Source organism: Myotis nattereri, assembly GCF_964212035.1.
Source record: "Myotis nattereri genome assembly, chromosome: 3".
In the NCBI taxonomy this organism is placed as follows: Eukaryota; Metazoa; Chordata; class Mammalia; order Chiroptera; family Vespertilionidae; genus Myotis; species Myotis nattereri.
In genome coordinates this window covers 210257226-210278103 of record NC_138077.1, presented here as the reverse complement: position 1 = coordinate 210278103, position 20878 = coordinate 210257226, and the positions used below count along the sequence as shown (strand labels likewise).

Below are 20878 nucleotides of genomic sequence, written 5' to 3'. Positions count from 1 at the left end.
ATTATGTTCAATTGGTAACAATGGAATTGGGGGTCACCACAACACAAGGAACTGTATTAAAGGGTCACGGCATTAGGAAAGATGAGAACCACTGCTGTAGGAGGTTCTAGGCCAGCCGTGGGCAAATTACAGCCCCGCGGGCCGGATCTGGCCCATTGGGCTGTTCTCTCCGGCCCGCGGAGCCGAAAGAGCGGAGGGTCCTCTTGCTCTCCCCTCCACCCCTTCACCAGCAGCAGTGTTCACATGGCAACGTCGGGAAACACGGCCGCAGCTCCTTCTTCTGAGTCCAGTTTAAGAGCCCATTGTGGCCCTCGAGTCAAAAAGTTTGCCCACCCCTGTTCTAGGCCTTTTTCACCCCTAAAGTGGGTTTGCGGTTTTGGGGTAAGGCCTGTGGAAGGTGGGGGCTTATCCTTGCAGGCACAGGTTTCTGTCAACTTGCTGACATCATTGTTTTGCCTGGTGTTCTCGGGAGGTGTTCTTGGGTAATCTTGGGTAAGCCAGAGGTCAGGGCTTCAGAGCTGCGTGTTTCTGTCCTGGTCAGAGCCCTTCCCTCTGCTTGGAGAGCTGAGAACATAAGCCACAGGAAAGCAGGCAGCCGGAGGAGAAGCCAGATCTGTGCTGGGAGTCTTCCTGCCCGCCATCTTCCTCCTTGAGCAGGGCTACTGCAGTCCCCCCTTATCTGCGCTTTCACTTTCTATAGTTTCAGTTTTCTGTGGTCCAAAAATATTACATGGAAAATTCCAGAAATAAACAACTCATGTTTTAAATTGCGAGCTGTTCTGGGTAGTGTGATGAAATCTTGTGCTGTCTGCTTTGTCCCACCCTGGAAGTGAATCATCCCTTTGTCCAGCATATCCTCGCTGTATACGCTCCCTGGCATTAGCCGTATTTAGTAGCTGTCTTGCTTATCACATGGACTGTAGAGATATCGCAGTGCTTGTGTTCAAGTGACCTTTATTTCACATCTCATGAGTAGTGATGCTGGCAATTGGGATATGCCAAAGAGAAGCCATAAAGTGTTTCCTTGAAGCGGAAAGATATGTGCAGAATGCACATGAAACAAACATAGTACATATACGGTTCAGTACTCTGCGGTTTCAGGCACCCACTTGGGGTCTTGGATGAGGATAAGGGGATTACTGTAGTCCTCTAAATATGTGAGCTATTGCAGGAGACATCGATTTACTAATTTAGAACTGGAGCTAATGTTCTGCTTGAGAGAACTTCCTCCTGGAGGGCATGTCCTCAGACAACCAAGCAATTTATCAGAACACTGCTGGGGAGTACAGAGTTAGCTTGCTGCGTGTTGGTGGGTATAAAGGGCCATGCCTGTGCTTCAGTCCCCTGGGACACTTCATTCTTAAGACCCAAGGGTGGTTGTCAGGTGACAGATGGAGGTGTTAGCTTACGCTATGGTGGGGATCATTTTGCAATATAAGGGTATCAAGTCAACGCTTTGTACACCTTACACTTACTCGGTGTTATATGTTAATTATATCGCAATAAAGCTCAAGTGGGGGGGACAGAAATCAAAGAAGCCCAACGACTAGTGAAGGTGATGTTGGGCTGAATCTTGTTCTTTGGCTGCCTGGCTTCAGACCCTCTATAGACCATTGACCCTTACTGCTTTAGGTGGTGAAAGCAGCTTCCCTGTGGAGGCTGTGCCGTGGTAGCTTGGTGGTGGTGCACAGAAATCAGTCACCTGGCCCAGCCCGGGTGTGTTGTAGGCCCAAACTGTCAGAGAACAGCGATTTGGTAAGTCACAGAGGTAGAAGAAGGTAAAAGTAATTCCTCAGAGAAGGGGCTTAGGAAACAAGCTGTGGAGGTAAAGGAAGGGCCCTTGGAGCTTGTGAGTGAGGAAGGTGATGGTGGAGGTGAGGGGAAGGGGAGGGAGAGCATGCTGGGTCCTTATCCTAAGATTTTTTAAAACATTATTTTTAACTATCTTTCGTATATTTTTTATATATATTTTTATTGACTTCAGAGAGGAAGGGAGAGGAAGAGAGATAGAAACATCATTGATGAGAGGGAATCATTGATTGGCTGCCTCCTGCACGTTGGACCGAGCCCACAGCCCAGGCATGTGCCCTTGACCGGAATCGAACCTGGGACGATGCTTTATCCACTGAGCCAAACCATCCAGGGCCTTATCCTAAGATTTTTAAGGGAGATCTTAGGGGAGGTTGCAGGGGAAGATCTCAGTAGAGCATCCAGCAGCTTTCCAGGGGTCCTTTCAGGGTTGTGGTCTGCACTGATTGATTGGTGGGCCCAGGGCAGGGGGCATTACTCAGTGCAGCTGCTCTGAGGTCAGCCATGGGGTCGCTGGTCTGGCTTGGCTGCTTCTCTGGGCCTGGAGGTGAAATATAACTGGGGACTAAATGTTATCTCTAGGGAGGAAAGGTCAAGGGGTCCAAACCTCATGACCAGTGATGTGCTAGGGGAGGAAAGGTCACCCTGGGGGCGAGGTCCCCCCTACAATTGTTCTTTGCTTGGCACCTGGGGCTCTCCACCCTGGGGACCTTCTGTACTGGCCCATCGTCCTGTTCTGCTCATGTGTAACTGCCCCACAGTTAGCCCTGGAGTTTCCCAAGCTTCTGTGGCAGTGTATGCGTGGGTCACCCCTCGCCCATCCGTGCTGCTTTCCTCTGAGTGGGATGTCTGTCTGACCTCTGACCCATATTCCAGGTGCTTGTTATTGTAGCTCTGTGTTCAGTTCAGCCTTGTGCCAAGTGCTGGGGAGCGAGCTGTGAACAAGCTAGACACAGGCCCTGCCCTCATGGAATCTAGTGTTTGTTGGGAAAGACAGAGATGAAGTGATGAGAAGTGTGATGAAGTTTATGAAAGTAGGAGTCAGGGTGCATGGAACATGTTGCAAGGGGCTGACTGTGGTGTAGGGGTGAAGGAAGGGCTGAGGAATGGCCTTTATAGTCTTGAAGGGTGGGTAGGAGTCAGCCAGGCAAAGGGGGGAGGATGGTTCTCAAGGCCTCAGGAAATGAAAGGTATGAGGGGAGAGGGGAGGAGAGCTCTAGGTGAGCAGGAGAGAGCCAGGGCAGGCCAGAGGGGAGCCAGGAGGAAGAAAGGTCTGGCTTTTATCCTGAGGACAGACGTTGATAAGGGTTTTCAGGTATATGTTGGGGGCGGGTGGGGGTGGCGGGCATGGTCAGATTAGTATTTTTTAAAAAAATATATATTTTATTGATTTTTTACAGAGAGGAAGGGAGAGGGATAGAGAGTTAGAAACACCGATGAGAGAGAAACATCGATCAGCTGCCTCCTGCACACCCCCTATTGGGAATGTGCCCACAACCAAGGTACATGCCCTTGACTGGAATCGAACCTGGGACCCTTAAGTCCGCAGGCCAAACCGGTTAGGGCTCAGATTAGTATTTTTAAAGGATCACTTTGGCTGCATATGGAGATTAGGTGTGTGTGTGTGGGGGGGGGGGGGTCGGGGGGGCTGAGGTGGGGAGGAGGGGGATGGAGGTTGTTATAAGAATGGAAGCCATTCTTACAACAATTTGGGGGTTGTTGCAGTGTTCCAGACATATAATGACCACCACTCGGATTTGGAGATGGGGTGAGGTGGGCTGGAGTGTGCCGCTGGGGTTGCAGAGAACTGGGCAGGTTTTACGGAAGTAGATTAGACAGGATTTGAAGTCGATAGCAGTACAGGAGGAGGAGTTAAGGATGACTTAGTTTTAACTTAATGGGAACCAGAGAGGGGAAGCTGCTTTGTAACTTCATCACCTTAGCTCTTTTACTCATCGTGTAGCTGAAGGTTTCTTTATGCAGAGTTTGGGAGCCCTGCAATTTCACTGAGATTCGCTGGGGCGGGCGGGTGGTGGTGGTGGTTTCAAAACCAGCAGATGCCTGCAGAGGTTGTAGAGGAAGGAGGCGGAAGCATAAGAGCCTGGGCTGGATATTCCGTGAGGGCCTGGCCCAGCGGTGTTACAGACAGAAGTGGTGTCTTTTCTTTTTTTTCTAAAGAAAGAATCTTTTTAAAAAAATATATTTTATTGATTTTTTTACAGAGAGGAAGGGAGAGGGATAGAGAGTCAGAAACATCGATGAGAGAGAAACATCGATCAGCTGCCTCCTGCACACTCCCCACAACGAAGGTACATGCCCTTGACTGGAATCGAACCTGGGACCTTCCAGTCCGCAGGCCAACGCTCTATCCACTGAGCCAAACCGGTCAGGGCCAGAAGTGGTGTCTTGCAGGGGCTGGTAAAGGGTGAAAGAAGCCGGAAACTGGACTGTAAGACCTTTCAGACCCTCACGGCTCTTCCGTGGAACTGTGTGTGTGGTGGGAACCCACAGCTCTTTGTTGCAGGATGTAGTTGGGGGGCAGTAGGAAGGAAAGACTGGGTGTGACTCTGAAGCCTCACTGAGTGCTAAGAGAACAGTCTTCTCTGGACCTCCGTGCCACCAGAGGGGAGGGAACTCAGTGAGTCCACTCTCCTCGGCTGAGAAGTCAGCGCTCCCGGCCAGAAGTGGCTGGTCTCTGACTGATGAACGGTCCTTGATCTCACACCAACTCTCTGGGTTTTCTGGCCACAGGGATTGGTTTCAAGTATGTGGCTCTGGGAGACCTCATCATCCTCATCACGTTCGGCCCGCTGGCCGTGATGTTCGCCTACGCCGTCCAGGTGGGGTCCCTGGCCATCTTCCCACTGGTGTACGCCATCCCGCTCGCCCTCAGCACCGAAGCCATTCTCCATTCCAACAACACCCGGGACATGGAGTCCGACCGGGAGGCGGGCATCGTCACGCTCGCCATCCTCATCGGCCCCACCTTCTCGTACATGCTCTACAACGCGCTGCTCTTCCTGCCCTACCTGATCTTCAGCATCCTGGCCACGCACTACAGCATCAGCCTGGCCCTCCCGCTGCTCACCATTCCCATGGCCTTTTCCCTGGAGAGGCAGTTCCGGAGCCAGACTTTCAACAAACTGCCCCAGAGGACCGCCAAACTCAACCTCCTGCTGGGGCTCTTCTACGTCTTTGGCATCATCCTGGCACCAGCAGGCAGCCTGCCCAAACTCTAAGGGGACCAGGAGCTCCTCCGGCAGCAGGTCGCCCTGTCTGAGACTGTGTTGAAAGCAGTTTCTCAGGAGAGAAGGTGATTTGGCAGTGAGGAGCCTAAGGATGGCTTGTAAACTCGCACCTTTTTAAAAGTTATTATGTTGTTAAAGATAATGTCTTGTCCTGTGTTATGGGGAATCTTGAAATCACTGGTATCAGAAGGTGAATTGGCTGCATGGCCCTTGTGTTATTTATAATTTCCACTAGAGGGTGCTGTTCGGTCACTTTAAAGTAGACTTGGTGAAGGAGCTGCCTGGCTTGGCCTCCAGCCCTAAGAGAGCCATGTGGTAATGACTGGTGCCAGGCTCAGCGACACCGAGAGCACCTTCTCTTCCTCTGAGCATTTGGGTCCTGAAATACACAGCCAAGAAGGTCCCTCAGCGACAGCCTAGCGTGCCTCCAGGCGATTTGCCTAAATTGTGATTCAGAGGCCTTTGTCCTTTATCTCTCTCCACTTCTTGTGGCAGCTGAGGAAGAGGGTCAGATCCCCCTGTGGCAAGACAAGCCAGCAGGACTGGGAAGGGGAGAGACCCACCCCTGGAGGAAGCTGAGAAGATCGCTGCTTCAGGATGGGAATGGGCAGGGCGGCTGTTTGCCGTTGTGGAATCTGCTGGAATGATGGCGGGCGGGGGCGGGGCGGCTACGACTCGCAGCCCTTTCAGTTACTGGTAGGAGCCCTGAAATTGTAGAGGCACCTGCTCTCCTTGCCAGCTGCTTCCGGTCCACGAGGCTTCTTCGTCCTGCCCAATTGCCTTTCCGGTTGCTCCTTGACGCCCACCCTCCCTGTCTATCAGGTTCCCGTTTCTGTTTCTCCCAGCCTGGCATCCTGACTGATTGGGCAGCAGCTCAGCAGCTGAGCCCGGGACAGTTGCCACTTGCCACAGAGCCACAGGACGAGCAGGCCAGGGACATCAGCTCCTCAATGAAGGAATCGGCCAATAGACCAGGGCTGGGGGACGTCCGGCCCTAAATCGTTTGGTCTGGCCCTGCCCAGGCATTAGGGGTGAGTGAATGAAATGTTTGACTACATACAGCAGGCTCACTTTGAAGGTGATTATTTTGTATGGCCCACGAATGATGTTATAAATACCCAAATGGCCCTGCGCGGAAAGGAAGTTCCCACCTAACCCTGTTCAGACAGATGACAGGCCTGCCAGCTAAAGAGCTGCATCTCCCGCTTGGAAGACGGATGTGCAATTCTGACCCTGCCTCCCCCAGAGCCTGCGGTTGCCTCGTGCAGAGATAGCTTGCTCCCAGAATGGGGGAATTCCAACGGGATCAAAGCTGCTTTTCATTTCATTGCCTGGGAAGTATAATTTCTGGGCCAGACTTGCTCAGTTGCATTTGGTCTAAGACTGAAATAGATTGAGACCATCATTGTTATATTTTTCTGTTGTGATGATGGCCATTCTGATAGCTAGTTCAGAGGCTTGACCTGCAGAAAATGACATGGAATTAGTTCTTAGTTCTGAAAATCAGGCTAATGATATGATTTGGCTCCTTGAGTTGGAATTAGCTTACTTGGAAAAAACATATCTGGAAATGGCAGAAGTTCCTCAAAGGGGAAGGTGGTCTGTATAGAGATCTGAAACCCTCAGATGGTGGCCCGAGCCCAGGAACTGGGGAAGGAACCCTTCTTCCCAGCACCATCTTTGGTTCACGCCAGGCGTATGGCGTTTTGGTGCTCACAGGGTCTTGCCTTCAGAGGCCAGCTCTTTGGGCCCTTCCTCAGAGCAGACCGTTTTCACACAGGGCTCAGCCTGCGGCTGTAGGACCAAGACCTGTGTCCGCAGACCAGACCCACCTTTGTAAGCGCTCCCTCCTGTTGGGGTGTCAGCCTCCACATTGTGCTCTGGTGCAGATTTTAATGCATATTTTTATACATAAATGTTTCTAAAAGGCCAAACTTGATGCCAGGTTTTATATGCAGGTCACCATAATTTATATTATATCCGTAATTCAATGAAATTTTCTTTAGACTTGTTAATAAAATGAAATAAAAATGATGTTTCCAGTTTTTCTTTGCCTTCCTCCTACTTCTTGTCTTATTGTCTGATTGTGAACTCTGGTTCATAAATCTCTGGAGACCAGCACAGGGGCACTGGGATATTGGGTGGGGGAGGGATGGGGTACATGATCTTTAGTGATGAGCTGGGCTAGGATGGGACCAGATTTGATGGGGTCCTTAGAAAAGACAGTAGGGACCACGCAGAGCCAGTGTGGACTCGCCAAGAGCCAGGCAGGCCAGGTTAACCTAGTTTCCTCCTGTCCTTTCCTACTTTCATGCTTCTTTTTCCTTGAGAGGGTCTCTGTGCTGATAGATTGAGAACACGTAGTCGGTAGAGTACATTTGGGTTTCAGCGAGGCATCTGACAATATATCTTTATGAACAAAGCAGAGAAACGGAACGGATAGCAGTCTAGTTGGATGAGTTTCTGGGGGACTGACAAGCTGTGGGCGAGAGCTCACTAATCAGCGTGTCACTGTCAACAGGCAAGGACGCCTTTGGCAGCAAGTGTGCGCCTGCCCTCTGCCCTCTGCCCTCTGCCCTCTGCTCTGCCCGGCTGGGTTCAACACCTGTTGTTACTGGTTGGGATTAGACAGCCCAAATCGTAGATCTTGTAAATCTTGGGAGGAAGAGCTTATAGAATGACAACAAATCAGAAGGCTGCTTTGATGTGTCAGAGGAAGACTTTAGCATGAATAAATAGGAAGCAATGTACTTGGATCCCCCAACATCCAAAGGGGGAGATCCCTGGAGTGCTGACAATGGATGTGGTGGGTGTGATTTTTATTAATGACGCGGATACCACATCACAGGCCTTTATTTCTGTGATCCAGATTTATCCAGTTGGGAGGCTGGAAATTTAACCTTAGCCACCTCTCGGGCTGGCCCCCATCCCAGGACTCCTGGCCCTCCGTGGGGCAAGAAGCCAGAGATGTTGGCTGGGCCCTGCTCCATTTGCTCACTATCTCTACGGTCGCTTCTCTGCTCTGCCATGCTGGGGTTCAGCCCTGGAATCTGCCCTTGCTCCTTGGACAGTCTGCTCTGGAAGGGCTCAGAATGCCCCTGACAGAGCCCTCCGCTGACAAGTACCGTGGGCCTGCAGGGCACTAGTCGCTGCCACCCCACCCCCATTTCTGCCCCGTCTCCGGGAAGCACCCATTCCCCCCATGACCTACCTCGTCTACCTCCCCTATTCACAGTGTCTCTCTCCTTCCCCACCCCTTGCAGGACCTTTGCACAAAGTCCCACCCACGGTGCCTTTGGAAGCCCAATGCTGGCCTCTTGCGTGGGGTGAGGAAGAAGATGCAAACACATAATTTATTATCTTACTAACTCTTCTGTTATTCCTGCATTCGAACAAGCAAAAATCTGAGCCTGTGACCTGGCCTGAACCTCAGTTGAGTCGGTGAGCTCTGGCTTCCATGAAGGTGAATGTGATCGGAGGTGGAATTAATAGATTAGTGTCCAGGACAATGAAGGCGCAGGCCCTGCCCATCCCCGTGCTGTCGGGCCACAGGTGGGAGCAGGATCCATTCCTGGGCACCTTTCCTTCTTATTTTTTCTTGAGAGAGCAAATATGGGGGTTGATCAAGAGCATGCTGTGGGTGCAGTCCACTTGGCTTTCAGCAAGGTGTTCGCCAGTGTGATGTGAAATGTGGAATTAGTGAAAATCCAGTTGGGAACTTGATTTCTACGTGCACATGCATGTGTTTTCACACTGGGAACAGCTGCAGCAGAGGTTTTACGTCCCGGTATGGGAGCCACGTTTTGAAGATGTTATTAACAAACTGGATCTTGTCCAGAAAGCACGAGGCAGCCTGGTGAGGGCGCTTAAACTATGGCAGCGTGGAAAGGAGACGCACGAGAGGGCTGTCTTGGGGGAAAGAGATTGGGCTTTTTTCCCCCCTTTGACTTCAAAGGCAAAGCTAAACCGATGGGTGGAAGTTATATGGCCCCACGTTTAAGCTCTTAGGTCAGGAGGAACTTTCTAGCTAGTAGAGGAATCGCAATGAGATGTTTGGCACGTCCCAGTGGGCGGTGAGTTCCCTGTGACTGGAGGCATTCAAGAGAAAGGGACACTTGTCTGGAACACTGCAGCGGAGAGCGGACATCAGAGAAGGGGTGTATGAGAAGACCTCAGGGTCTTCTGATCCTGCGACATGGTTGTTCTGTTGTTAAGGGATTGTCTCAGACCTGCCCTCAGGGGTTGGGAGGACAGAGAACAAGAAAAATGTTGACATGTCCTCTTCTCAGTTTTAGACTGTTGTCTGTCGGCCCATTTTTACAGGCACAGTTGCGGTTGATATTCCTTTCTTTTTATATTGTGCACACACACGTGCACCTGCATGCATGCCTGTGCGCATGCGCACGCACGCACGCGCACGCACACACACACACACGCACACACACACAGAGTTGATTTCACTGTCAGAAGCCTTTGAAGTGAGGTGGATGACAGCTCCCTTCCCCCGAGCCCCGCGGACACTCTGCTGCTAATGGACTGTCAGCCTCTTTCATTACGGGCTCCAGACTGTGCCGGCTGGTGTAAGAGTAGTGCCTCTGGCAAGAACCTGGCACTCGGGCCTCAGCCAGTTGACATTTGTGATTTGCCTTTCTTCACATTGGGACAGCCCTCCCACCGTGAGGGACTAAGCCCGGTTGCCAAACAGTGGTGTGAAGCAAGTCAGATCGCCTGCCTGAAGAGGTGAGGAGGACCGGGTCTGGGCGCTTCAGGAGGGCCTGCGACAGGTACCTGGGGGTTGGGAGGGGAGACTATGATGGGAATGCAGGAGCTCTGGGGAGGGTGTGCAAGGGACAGGGAGGGTCTCGATCACATGCTCCCATCCAGGTTTCAGGGGCAAAGGGAAGTGGGTCTGGGCCCTGCTATGATGCTAACCTGTCCATAGAGGCAGCCCTGAGTGGTGTGACTCTCAGGGCACCCCAAGCCTGAAACCTGACAGGGGAGATGAGCAGTTGGAGGGCGAGGAGATGCCATGGGCCCTGCTGGGTGCTGCCCTCAGCCTTGGCACTGGTTCTCTGCCCTCTGGTCTTCAAGATGAGGCCCCTCAGGCCCCTGGCCCTCTGCCTTTCAGCTCCCCAGGAGGCCGGCTCTACAGGGGTCAGTAAGCCCGCTTGTCTAACCTGCCTTGGCTGGCTGGGCGGGCCAAAGTTTCAGGCCAAAGTCTCCCATCCGTGAAGAACAGAGAGTGGTCACTGGCTCACCGACGATGACACAGGGAGCTCTAGCCTCAGGTTAAATTTCTACTCCTGTTCCCCCATCTGCTTGTCTCTATTTTTTCTGCTTCTTATATTTCTCATCGGCCACTGATTCAGAGTGCCCACATCAGGAATGTGCTGGCCACGGGGGGGAGGGGGGGGCGGGAGACTGAGAGCCTCGCCCCACATTCAGGGGGAGCAGCACCAGGAGGTGATAGTGACGCATGTTTGGGGCACAGAAGACTCGCTGTTTAGGTTCTGTGAGAGGGGGCTATGTCAACTATAGAATCAACACTGATAAACACAGTGCACTGAGGTTAGAGATAGGGTGCCGGGTGGAGGTCATCAGGAAGGCTTCCAGGAAGAGGTGATGATGAGCAGGGATCAAGACTTGTAGGAAGAGATGGCCAGAAGGGTGACTGTTTTCTTCAAAGCGGAGGTGCCGGTGGACGGCTGCCTCCCACTCTCCCAGCTGGAGAAAAATCCCTGATTTCTGCCTGAGAATGTGGACGTTTTTCTTAATTAACCTCTCTGGCTGCACAGGCAGCCTCGGCGTTGAGGCAGGTGTGCGAAGACCCAGTACGCCACTGGCAAGGTCAAAGCCCGAAGAATGAAGAACCCTGACACCTCCTTGCTGAGAAACAAGCAGGAACGATGGTGGGCCATTGAATCAGCCAGACTGCCAATACCTAATCAAGATGAATGGCTCCAGGAGACCAGGCCCGGGGGTAGTATATCCTAGGAGGGGAATGGGAAGACGGCCTCGGCCTCGGTGCGGGGCTGCACCGAGGCCAGGGAATGCTAGGCAAGGAGGAGTTCAGATTCAGGGGAGATGCCAAGGAGGTCCAAGGTCACTTCTGGCACCAATTGTGAGCAACTAGGGCCTTTCAGCTGCCACTTTCCATGGCCGAGGTCCCTGGCCTACTGAGCACTTGCTCCGGGCCATCTCTGTCCTAGGACTCAAGGCACGCCTCTGCCTAAGGAATCACAGTGAGCTGTGCAGAGATCACATACACATACATTATCCTGACGCCACCCCAAGGGTCATAGCAGAGCTCCAAGGGCTGTGGGAGAATGGCTTCTGGGAAGAGATGGCAGAGATGAATTTCTCCAGGCCCCATTGTTCCAAACTGCTGGTGGCAAGAGCCTGTTTTACCTCTTCTTCTGACCTCTGATCCTCTCTGGCACCATCTGCAGGCGGCTGCCAGGCCAGTCTGTCATTCACAGTTAATTGAGCAAGTATTATGTTAACAACACTTGGTTAGCCTCTGGGGTATAATGGCGAATTAGACCTGGTCCCTGTCCTCTGGCATCTTGCAATCTCGGAGGAAAGACACACCAGCACTCCTCACACCACTCGTCTGGTGAAACACGCCCGAAGCGGCCAGCATTGGGTTTAAGCCCAGGCTGTATCCCTCGCCCGGATGTACTCAGCCAAGATGTGCAACCTCTGTCAGCTTCCAACGCCTTCTTTGCAAAGGAGGATGAGAGTATTTGCCTTGTGGGGTAGCTCTGAGTGTAAGCGAAGTGTTGTTCGGAGAGTTCCTAGCATGGTGCCTGGTCTGTAGCAGGCACTTCATAAAGCGAGCCCCCTTTCCCCTCCCGTTGGTGACTATGTTAGAATGTGGGTGCTTCTGTGTGATTTCAGAGTTCCCCACCGATGGGCAGAGGACACGGCTGGCACCGTGGTGTTCTTCACAGTGCTGGCCTGTTCACTCGCTCGTTCAACAAACATTTCTGAGAAGTGCCAGTGACTGTGTTAAAAAATTCAAAATAGAAGACGAACAAGACCAGGTCCCTGCCCTCATGGAGCTTCTAAGGGAGTAAGGGAGCTCTTCATTGTGAAGCTGTGTGTGGGGGTCCCTTTGGTGTTTCCTGGGGGCTCTGCTCTGGTGCCCACACAGGTTCTATGAGGAAGCTGAGGGTGAGCCAGAGCTGGTTGTGTGAGATTAGAATCCCAGTGGGGGGACTGGGAAACGGGCCCCTCTCCCGATCATAGCCCAGTCCCCCTGGGGTTCTGGCCTGGGGGACAGAGACTGTCAGGGTGGCTTCTCCATGGTTGTGGGTGGCCTGTCATTCAGAGGGGCTTCAGGAATCTCTAGGTTAAGGGAATTTTAAGGGGGTCCTATTCCCCAAATATGCCCTGGGGAGAGGTGACATCATCTCCTTGGGGTCCTGTCAAAGTCCAGCAAGGGAAGGGTCAGCCAGAGGCTGAAGTCTGTTTTACCAGGGTTGTCACATTAAAAAACGTTTTTTCCCACATGCATGTGTGCACTGTGCACATGTGAGACACTTACATGTGCCCACCCTCTCCTGCCCCAGCCCTTCCCCAACAGGGCAGTTATTATTCTGGGCATCAGAAGGAGCCGAAAATGAATGGAACCAATGCAATGAGCGACACCTTGTAAGACAATCTCAATTACCAGATAGCCAATCTCCGTGCAATCCCAGGGAGGATAAAAGGAAGCCTCGGGGACTGTGAGCAAATGATCGCCCGGAGCCGCTGGGGCAGAGGCAGAGGCAGGGAGATGGGCCGGTTCCTTATCTGCCAGCTCAGAGCAGAGGCTGGGTACGGTGGCTGCTCAGCTGAGAAGCGCCATTCCTCTTCCAGGAAGGGACAGTGAGGGGACAGTGAAGAGCACAGGTAACCAAATTAGTCACGTGGAGAAGGGTGCCGTGTGACCGGGCTGGGCCGGGCCATCGGTGGCTGCAGCTAATCTCGCTCTGCCTGACCGCCAGGAAGACCTGCTTCCCCGGAGGGTCCCTGTCTCCGGGGAGAGGCCAGGCCCTGCCCGGAGACCCCACCGCCCGCCCCGCATGCTCCTCCATACTAGTTTCCGAATCCCTCTCGGTGGGTCAGGTGAGGTGCCCTGGGTGGCCGTTCTTGGAGGTGGCCTGGGCTGCTTCGAGGAAGGTGCCCGTCCTTCACTCCCTGGGATCTGTCCTCAGATGGCGAAGAGGAGGGAGGGGCGGAAGGGACAGCAGCCCACCCACACCACCCAACCGTGATCACAGCGAGAGTCCCTTCTGAGTTCGGGCACAACCTGGGCTGCACCAAGGCCTTCTCCCCGAGCCTCTCATCCCAGCGTCTCCAGGGCCCTGAGAGCCGCGTGCTCAGCTCGTGTCAAAAGCTCAGTGGTTTTGTGACTCGCGCAAGGTCACCTGGCCACGGAACGGCAGCACCTCGACCCAAACCTTCGCTTCTCTGACTCTGAATGCAGCACTCATTTGGTTAAACAATCCTTCCATGTTCGCACTTCTCTCTTCTGTAGAAGGGGAATGCATGATGGGTTAGTTTTTATAAATCTCAATTTCAGTCTCTTTAAAAATGTTGAAAGAACCACAGCTGCCTCTCTTGTCATTGTCTCCCTCCCCCTTCCCCTGCCTGCCTCTCCTCCCCCCCAACCCTTTTCTCAGCTCCCCCTGAGCTCCCCCTGCACATGGGGCTCCTCGTGCTGGCTGCCTTGGGTGTTGGAGGAGACACAAGAGGTAGGGGCCTCATGAAAGAGAGAGTCCTCCCCGTTGAGGAGTGGGTGATTCTGTCTGCTTTGTGCAGTCTGATGTGGAGGTCACCTCAGCCATCCCCCATCTAGGGCGAAAGCGCGGCTCCTATAAATTTGGTGGACATCATCTTTTTAAAAAAATATATTTTTTATTGATTTCAGAGAGGAAGGGAGAGAGATAGAAACATTAAGACGAGAGAGAATCATTGACCGCCTGCCTCCTGCACGCCCCCTACTGGGGATCGAGCCCGCATATTACAGGCATGTGCCCTGACAGGGAATCGAACCGTCACCTCCTGGTTCATAGGTCGATGCTCAACCCCTGAGCCATGCCAGCTGGGCATGGTGGGCATCATCTTTCGGCGAGAGTGTCTTCCCACAGAGGCCCCTATAGAAACCACAGTGCAGCGCCCCACCCTCCTCAGGTCTGCCCTCTGACCCGGATTAGGCTCACACGGGTGGGTGTTCACCTTTGGGACTCATAGCAATTCCATGATGGAGTTATGAGCGTTCCCGACTTCCAGATGAGGAAACAGGCTCTTGCGACAGGATTGAACCCCTTGCTCTCCAGGTGCCGCCGCCCAAGGTGCAGAGCCAGGAGCCAAAGGGGGGTTCGAAGTCAGTGCGTGGCCGCCTCACCCCGTGCTCTTTCCACCGTGCTCGGGGGCACGGCCAGCATCCCGACCTCGGTCCCCGCCCTGAGAGGGAAGGAATGCGCCCTGCCCGTGCCAGAGGTAAAAAGCAAGCAGCCAGGCGGCCTGATGCTGCGGAGAGCAGCGATGGCTCCCTGGGCGGGGATAAAGCAAACAAGCGAGGAGCCTGATTGGGAGATAATCTCTCTGAGAAATGATGGCGTGCCGGTTGCTCCCGCAGCTGCAGGGCTGCAGCTGGGCGCAGTGCTGATGCGAGCGCCACCCCCCAGATCCGCATTGCCACTGGCTTGTTGGAAAAACAGCTGTGATTGTCCCCTGTTCCCGGCCCGTTGTCCCTAGTAGGCACTTAAGCCCAGGAGGGGGGTTAGAGAGACGGAGATGTGTGTCTATTTCAGGCTCTTTCCGGAAGCTGGCACTCCTGTGGGACACAAAGGGTGCAGGGAGGGACCTCCTCCACCTGCTCTGAGTGTCCTGGGCCAGCCGTGGGGAGGAGCTGCCCTTTGGTCCCTTGTCCGTGGGGAGGAGCTGCCCTTTGGTCCCTTGTCCGTGGGGAGGAGCTGCCCTTTGGTCCCTTGTCCAGGCCGCTGGGTGCTGAGGACTGGTTCTGGGAGGAGGGGCCTTTGTTCTCTCGTAGGTCCACCACCTGGGGACCCTAAGCTGCTGTAAGAGGAAGGGATGATGGAGACATTGGGCCTTCCGCCTTGACTCTCAGAGTCTAGAGCAGTGGTTCTCAACCTTGGCGGCACATTAGAACCACCTGGGAATCTTTTTAAAATCCTGATTTCTGGGCCTCATCCTCTGGAAATTCTGTGTCTTTGTGACTAATGTTGTAGCCTCACCCCATAACAAAGAAACAGAATTTCCGGAGGATGAGGCCCAGAAATCAGGATTTTAAAAAGATTCCCAGGTGATTCTAATGTGCAGCCAAGGTTGAGAACCACTGGTCTAGAAGGTTGGCTGAGGTCAAGGGCTGATGAGATGAAGGTCTTGAGTCCAATTTTTGTTTGTGATTCATTCATGCATTCATTCAACAATCTGCTGCTGAGCACGTCCTTTCCTTGAAAAAATATATTTTTATTGATTTCTGCGAGGAAGGGAGAGGGAGAGATACATCAATGCGGAGAATCATTGATTGGCTGCCTCCTGCACACGCCCCCCACTGGGGATTGAGCCCGCAATCAGGGCCTATGCCCAGGAATTGAACCGTGACCTCCTGGTTCATAAGTCGATGCTCAACCACTGAGCCATGCCGGCTGGGCATGCTGAGCACGTTCTCAAAGGCTTAGCCCCACACCTGGCAGCAGCTTGCTCGTTTGCAGGTGGAAACTTTCCACGGGAAGAACAGTACACGCTCTTCCACCAGGTCACTGTGGCTGTGATTTAATGGCAGCTCAGAGGCTCTCCTGCACCTAAATAGCTCTGCAGCAACCTGCCCGGGTGCCTCCAATTCCCCCATGAGCCAGTCCTTCAAATGAAGGCATTGTATTTCCCAAAGGTCCTTGCTGATATACAAGCGCTCACAGAGGGGAAAGAAAAAAATCTGCCGTCTCCGTGGAGAACAGAGGCTGGGGCCCAAAATGAATGCTACGCAAAGTGGGCCAGTTTTGATGCCACAGAGAGGAGAAGTGGCCAGCCCATGGGCTGCTGCCCTGGGAGGGGGCTGCGGGGCTGTATGAGAGAATTAGGAATTTTAGGGGGAGAATTAGGAATTTTAGGGGGAGAATTAGGAATTTTAGTTCTGAGAAGGACCTGGTTCCACACATCACTGATCGCCCCATTCTGCTTTGAGACTGGCAGTGTGAGAGCACAGAACTATCCCAGCCTTTCTGCCCCTGGTTGGAGTGGGAGGAGGGGGCTTTTTATGCTCTGCTGACCTTCAAACCCCAGAAGCTCAGAGATGGGGCCACCTCTGCCTGCACAGGTCCTCCTCCACATCTCAGTGGGGTACAGGGGCAGAGATGGGGTGGAGATAGAGGCCCCAGCATCTCACCCATCTCCCTGACCCGGCTGCCTTAACTGCACCTCACCCTGCTCTGTGCCTGTCTCCTCCCCCCGCTGGGGCCAAGGAGCTGATTGCAGGCCCCCAGCCAGCAAGGGCTTCCCAGGGCAGAGGATGCCCTGGTCCACCCAGGCAGCTTTGATGAAAGAAGAGAGAACCTAATCATTGAGTGGGGGGCGGGGAGGTGGCGGGGCCCTGTTCGGTCATCCCCTCTTTACCTGGCATGAATTAGGGAGCTAATTAATTGGGGAGGTGCCTACCAGGCAGAGATGCCCTTCGTAACCTTTTCCTACTTGGTATTCAGAACCTATTTCACTTCCCGTAGCAGAACTTCTAAAAAAGTCACATCATAAAGCACATTAGAATTCATCTGAAGTGGTTCCCATAAAAATGATTATTATTGTCTAGTGATGATCGAGGTGAGCTCGGGCTTAGCACCGGAACTGAGGGAGGACGTGCCCCTTGCCCTGGGGCCCACCCACTTCGTTCTGCTCCAGGAAGCACTAAGGAAGTTCTTTCCAATGTTTCCAATGCCCCCTACCCAACCCCTCACTGCATCCCCGCCAGCTCTCCTGACTTCCATACCAGCATTGATACACAGCGTCCAGGAGAAAACAAAAGGAAATGGGCTGGAGGCCCCAAAAGCTTGCTTACCTGCGATGGCCCCTTCTCCCCTCCCCTGCACTTCGGTCCCCTAGCCCCCACTGCCCCTGCTCTGATGCTCAGATCTGGTGTGGCAAAGAGGTGTTTTCTGGAGGGAAGGGCTTTCCCTAAGGATGATACTCGAGGACTTAGGATGGAGAGGAGCCCTGAGAAGTTGGACGGCCATCTCCTTGCCCCAAGCAGGGACTCTATAGCCCTGAAGGCAATGACAGCACCTTAGTCATCTCCCAAGGTGGGACCTGGGCAGGGCAGATGCGCCTCCTGAAAGCATGTTCCCTACAAATATACAGGGTGGTGCAAAAGTAGGTTTACAGTTGTGAGTATGTGAACACAGTTTATTCTTGTATTATTATTTATTAACTAGAGGCCCGGTGCATGAATTTGTGCACCAGGGGGTCCCTCGGCCTGGCCTGCAGGATTGGGCTGAAACTGGCTCTCCGACATCCCCCAAGGGGTCCCCGATTGTGAGAGGGGGCAGGCCAGGCTGAAGGACACCATTGGTGCACGTTTGGGGCCGGGGAGGGATGCGGGGAGGGAACCCAGGAGGGCTCCAGGGCATGTCCAGCCCGTCTCACTCAATCCCCATCGGCTGGATCCCAGCAGCAAGCTAACCTACCGGTCAGAGCATCTGCCCCCTGGTGGTCAGCGCACATCATAGCGAGCGGTTGAGCAGTTTTAGCATATCATTAGCATATTAAATATGCCTTGATTGGTTAAACGGCCAACAGGACGCCTGGACACTTAGTGTATTAGGCTTTTATTATAAAGGATTATTGTATTATTTTCCATACGAACACCTGTAAACCTACTCTTGCCCCTCCCTGTACAACCTTGCAGAACTAACCTATGGTGTCAGAAGTCAGGTGAGTGCTTGTCCTTGCGGGGTCAGATGGGGCTTCATAACAGATTAAAGGGGTGCATTGACGTTACCTCTAGACTCTTAGAACTGCGCCCCCTTCTGAACGTGCATGACACCTCAACAAAATGTACACCCCAGAAGCCCTTTGTCAAGGGGAGATTGTTAATACCTCCATACTGATACCCCTGAGATGGAAGGCTCTCTGCCCGGGAGGGGCGGCTCAGATCGCAGAAAGCGGTGCATGGCCCACATTGTTCTCAACGTGCACTTGGAATGAGGGCATTAGACACAGCACACACTTGGTTTGCAAAAGATTTGCCTCTGGAAGTGTACGTGCTCTTGCTAATATTAAAATGAATTGGCAGTTTCTGAATACATGCTACTCAGTCTTGGGGGGGAGATGGCCCAGAAGCATTCCACGTGGCAGGGAAGTCAGACTGAGGGAGGGTTAAGAATCTGACAGGGTCATCTCCTCCCTCCCCTTTCTGTCCCTTTGCTCAGTGTGGGATGTGGTCGCTGTTCAGGTCGCTGGAGTGCACATTTCTCTCCTGCTTTGATGGGTAACAGAGTCGGGTTTTGAGCGAGAGACAGCTCTCCTTAGTATGAGTGGTCAGAAAGAAACTGCCCATTGGAGGAGGCCCAAGAGCCTGGTTGGTGACTGTGGTCCCCTGTTTGCAAGGAGCCCCCTCCCCGGGGCATATCCCTTTGCGTAGCCTTTACCCCACTCGTCTCTTCAAGAGGCAGAGTCTCTTTCCCAATCCTGTGAACCTGCATTGGCCTTTGACTTTAAAAAAAAATATGTTTTTTTTATTGATTTCAGAGAGGAAGGGAGAGGGAGAGAGATAAAAACATCAATAATGAGCCCTGACTGATTTGGCTCAGTGGATAGAGCTTCTGCCTGCGGACTCAAGGGTCCCAGGTTGGATTCCAGTCAAGGGCATGTACCTTGGTTGCGGGCACATACCCAGTGGGAAGTGTGCAGGAGGCAGCTGGTCGATGTTTCTCTCTCATTGATGTTTCTAACTCTCTGTCCCTCTCCATTCCTCTCTGTAAAAAATCAATAAAATATACATTTAAAAAAAACATCAATAATGGGAGAGAATCATTGATCGGCTGCCTCCTGCACGCCCCCTACTGGGGATCAAGCCTGGCCATGAACCCTTGACCAGAATCAAACCCGGGACCCTTCGGTCCACAGGCTGACTGACGCTCTATCCACTGAGCAAAACCAGCGAGGGCGGCCTTTGACTTACTTTGACCAACAGTACACGGCAGAGGCGATGCTGTACGACTTCCCAGCCTCGGCCTCGACAGGCCTGGCAGCTTCTGCTCCCTCCACTTGGGACACCTGATACTGCCAGGTGACGGAGTCGGGTCCAGTCCCCTGAAGGGTGAGAAGTCACAGGAAGCAGAGATGAGCTGTCTCAGCTGAGGTCCCCAGACCATCCAGCCGACAGCCAGCACCAACCACCAGACATGTGCACGAGGCCACTTTTACTGGTAGACCCCCTGGCCATGCCAGCCACCAGCTCACTGCACACCAGTGGACCAGGAGGACTAGCCCACCCACAGAATCGTGAGCAGATAAGACACTAGTTCTAAGCCATTAGGCTTGGGGGGTTTGTCACACAGCAACTCATAGCTGATACAGTGACGAAGGCCCCTGCCTGAGCACCCACTGGACTGTGCCCTTAAATAGTCTGTCCATTCCCCCCACTTTTTGCCCAAGATAGGTTTCTTTGATCATCCCCACCAGAGTCCAGGGCTGACACAGCTGTGCCCCTTGCTCTTTATTAGTTTAATGTATGTTGAAGCCTCCAAATAGATGCCGGGGCCCAGGTGGAACAGATGAAATGTGACTAAGTTCTGGGGATGATTGATAATGAGTAGGGACTGGAAAATCAATTGTGTTAATTCCTGGTCTGTCACTGGGACCGAGAATTAATGAGAAAATCTGTCTAACTTAATGGTATTTACACATTATACAGAGTGTGATAAAATTGTCTGTGGGTGCTGCCTGGCATTCCAATTATATAAGGCCTGCACAGCTGGAGGGGCAGGCAGGTGGGAGCTGCCCTGGACCTGGGCTGGGCATGTAGAGGCCTCGTGGGATCCCCCAGTTTCCACACTAACCCCTGAGTAGGTCCCAGGCCCCTGCATGGATCTCGTTGGCACGCTGATCCCTGCTGCGTTGTGGGCCGTCCAATGTCTCGGGGATTTTCTGGAGGGCACATTTGTGCACCTCCTTAGAGGATAACCCCTCCAGAAGCCATGTGTGCAGGTGGACGAGGGCTAGGGGTGGCTCAGTCTTATGTGTTGCCTTGAATTGAGAGACACAGGTGGTCCTCCTGACCTCCAGGCCCTTCCCCCAGGGAAGGTCAGCAGCAGTCCTGCCCTATACCACGCTCACCCAACCCTTGAGAGCCTCATGGAAACTGATGGAAGAGTCCGCTTTGGAGTCTGAGTGTTTGCTTTCCTGGGAGTCTGTAGACTAGGTCTTTTGTCCTGCCTAGAGCTACCCACGGAGGTGGCCCCTGAGAACCCCCAACTTTTGGTAGTCACCCCCTTGTGTGGTCTTCTCTCATACCCAATAGGGCTGACCTGGGGGCCCAGGAGACTATTGCTAAAATGACTGTACGTGGCTTCTGAGGCCAGTTCATAAAACACCATGGCAGCCTCTGCCTGCTTCCCTCCCCTGTCACTCACTCTGGGGAAGCCTCCTGCCAACCACCAGCACCACAGGAGTGAGCCATCTGGGAAGGAGGGCCTCCAGCCCCGGTCGAGCCTTCAGATGACCACAGCCCTGGCAGCAACCTCAAGAGAGACCCGGAGTGAACTTCTCCCCCAGTGTCTGACCCACGGACCCTGGGAGAGATAATAGATCTCAATGTT

At 53.2% G+C, this 20878-nt stretch overlaps 1 protein-coding gene across 2 annotated transcripts in view; it reads left to right on the top strand.

Annotated features, from left to right (window-relative positions):
• The window catches only part of UBIAD1 (UbiA prenyltransferase domain containing 1), a 54684-nt gene that overhangs the window by 6899 nt on the left and 26907 nt on the right, over positions 1-20878 (top strand). The window contains exon 2 of one of the 2 annotated variants that reach the window (XM_081088401.1): positions 4561-7102. The exons of the other annotated variant lie outside the window; for it this stretch is intronic. Coding sequence (XP_080944527.1) covers positions 4561-5048 — 488 coding nt within the window. The 3' untranslated portion in view covers positions 5049-7102. Of the gene's footprint in view, positions 1-4560; positions 7103-20878 lie in introns of those variants that run through there. 2 annotated transcript variants of the gene reach the window in all.